The sequence below is a fragment of the Belonocnema kinseyi genome, chromosome 2 (assembly GCF_010883055.1).
Source record: "Belonocnema kinseyi isolate 2016_QV_RU_SX_M_011 chromosome 2, B_treatae_v1, whole genome shotgun sequence".
Classification (NCBI taxonomy): Eukaryota; Metazoa; Arthropoda; class Insecta; order Hymenoptera; family Cynipidae; genus Belonocnema; species Belonocnema kinseyi.
In genome coordinates this window covers 109164108-109165976 of record NC_046658.1, presented here as the reverse complement: position 1 = coordinate 109165976, position 1869 = coordinate 109164108, and the positions used below count along the sequence as shown (strand labels likewise).

Here is a 1869-nt window from a genome sequence, read left to right as displayed (position 1 = left end):
ATCTCTATCCCATCCACACACTACTCCTTTCCCCTGCCGAGTGAGTCACGCCTACCCCGAAAGGGAAATGGCTTAATGGTGTAATAATAATAAAAAAAAAGATTAAACTATGTTGTACAAAATTCGTCTTATTTTTTAAAATATCACCTTTTTTGGTTTAATTAAATACGACAGTTTAAAAATTAACTTTATGGTTCAAATTTTAATTTGACATACCTAAAATCTTCTAAAATCGTTTTAAATTTTCTCAAGCATCTTAGGAAAATTATATCTATGTAAAAAATAAGAAAATAAACCTGAACAATAATTATTCGAAATTTTAATTGTGCACTAAAACTTGTTTTTCCACTCAAATTGAACAATTGCACGCCAGTGTTGCATAGTCCCAGTGTTCATAAAAATAAAAGCATTAATTACTGTTATCCTTTCAACAAATATTGTAAAAACAAGACACAATGCCGAGTGAGTGAGAAAGAAAACAAAATGTCCAGTCCGCCAAAATGATCGAACTATTGATAAAAAGCCAGAAAGGACTGAATGACAGTTGTTTTACGAGCAATCTGACATATTTATTACCAAAAAAATTCCGCAGTAAAATCAAGAAAATTACGTAAAGAGACAAATGACTCAATGCTCGGTAGTCAAAACTCGTAATCCTGTAAATAATATTTTTTTACATTCCTATCTGTAGTCTCTAAATAGCAGACGATTCACTCACCGTAAATGACAGCAAGGCCTGTTTCATGGAGGAACCTCAAGCGGCGATGTTTGAATGTCCAGATAGTTAATACTGTCAGAATTAACAAAAACGTATACAGCAAAAGATTCAAACTATCTAGCCTGTGCAGCAATTGTGCTTTTGCGTCCAACTCAATGTCCGAAGTCGCTCCATTGCAACAATTTGCAAGGATAATGCACGAAAATCCGAGGAGGAAGGCTCGAACACAACCTATTACTACCATTTTCGGTGCCTCACTACCTTTTGCTACTTGATTCTCTCACTCTCTCAGTGCCGACTGATAAAATCCTTTACTGCAGTATTAAACCGCACACAACCGCCGATTCGCGCGTGTCATGCAACAATGACATTAGTCGCTAAATCGCAACAAATCAAGGCCATTTTGACGTGTACGCAATAAGTGTTTGCAATACACGATCAGCACCATACGGAATTTACTGTAATCGATCAGCTGATTAATCGAACCTTCGGAACCTAACCTAACATAACCTAACCTATCATAACCAAGAGACGCTACATTTTGGTATTTCAATCTTGTGTTTCAACAGATTTCAACTACTTATACGAGTCCATAAGTTTTAAAAATATTATTTCGATGAAGGATAGATAATTGGACGATTGTAAAAACTGAAAAACCTTTTTTTATTCGATATAATCTGTGAGTTTCATTCTGAGCTTTTAAATTTCCCGGTTTTTAATTTTCGACTACCTCTGACCTCTGGTTTGGTTTGAGAGAACGATATGTGTTGTTGATTTTTTCAAATCGTCGAATTGATAACAAACCCAGTATTGTTTGTTGCAAACGTTCCCAGAGAAGGAAATAGCTGTTATTTTAGTTTAAAAAAAAAACAAATATTGTTAAATTTGTGAAATTGGTAAGTCTCAAAAAACCTAAAACCTTAATATGCAATGGATACAAATGCATACATTAAAACATTAAAGGCACATAACCTTAAAAATGTGCGCATGGTCTGCAATTCCCGAGTGATTCTTTGTGCATGTTTCAACCTGCCCTGTTCCACGGTACAGATGTAAAAAATTGAATAAAAATTTTTCATTTTCAAATTCAAAAGGGGTTAGAATGATTAATTCGCTTCAGAGAACGTCCATTAATTACATTAATTATATAT

General features: G+C 34.1%; 1 protein-coding gene across 9 annotated transcripts in view; it reads right to left on the bottom strand.

Moving 5' to 3' along the window:
• The window catches only part of LOC117167121 (sodium/hydrogen exchanger 6), a 52056-nt gene extending 50880 nt beyond the window's left edge, over positions 1-1176 (bottom strand). For all 9 annotated transcript variants that reach the window (XM_033351784.1, XM_033351785.1, XM_033351791.1 and 6 more), the window contains exon 1: positions 719-1176. In XM_033351784.1, the coding sequence (XP_033207675.1) occupies positions 719-962 (244 nt within the window). In that variant the 5' untranslated portion in view covers positions 963-1176. The remainder of the gene's footprint in view (positions 1-718) is intronic.
• Positions 1177-1869: the final 693 nt, after the last annotated feature.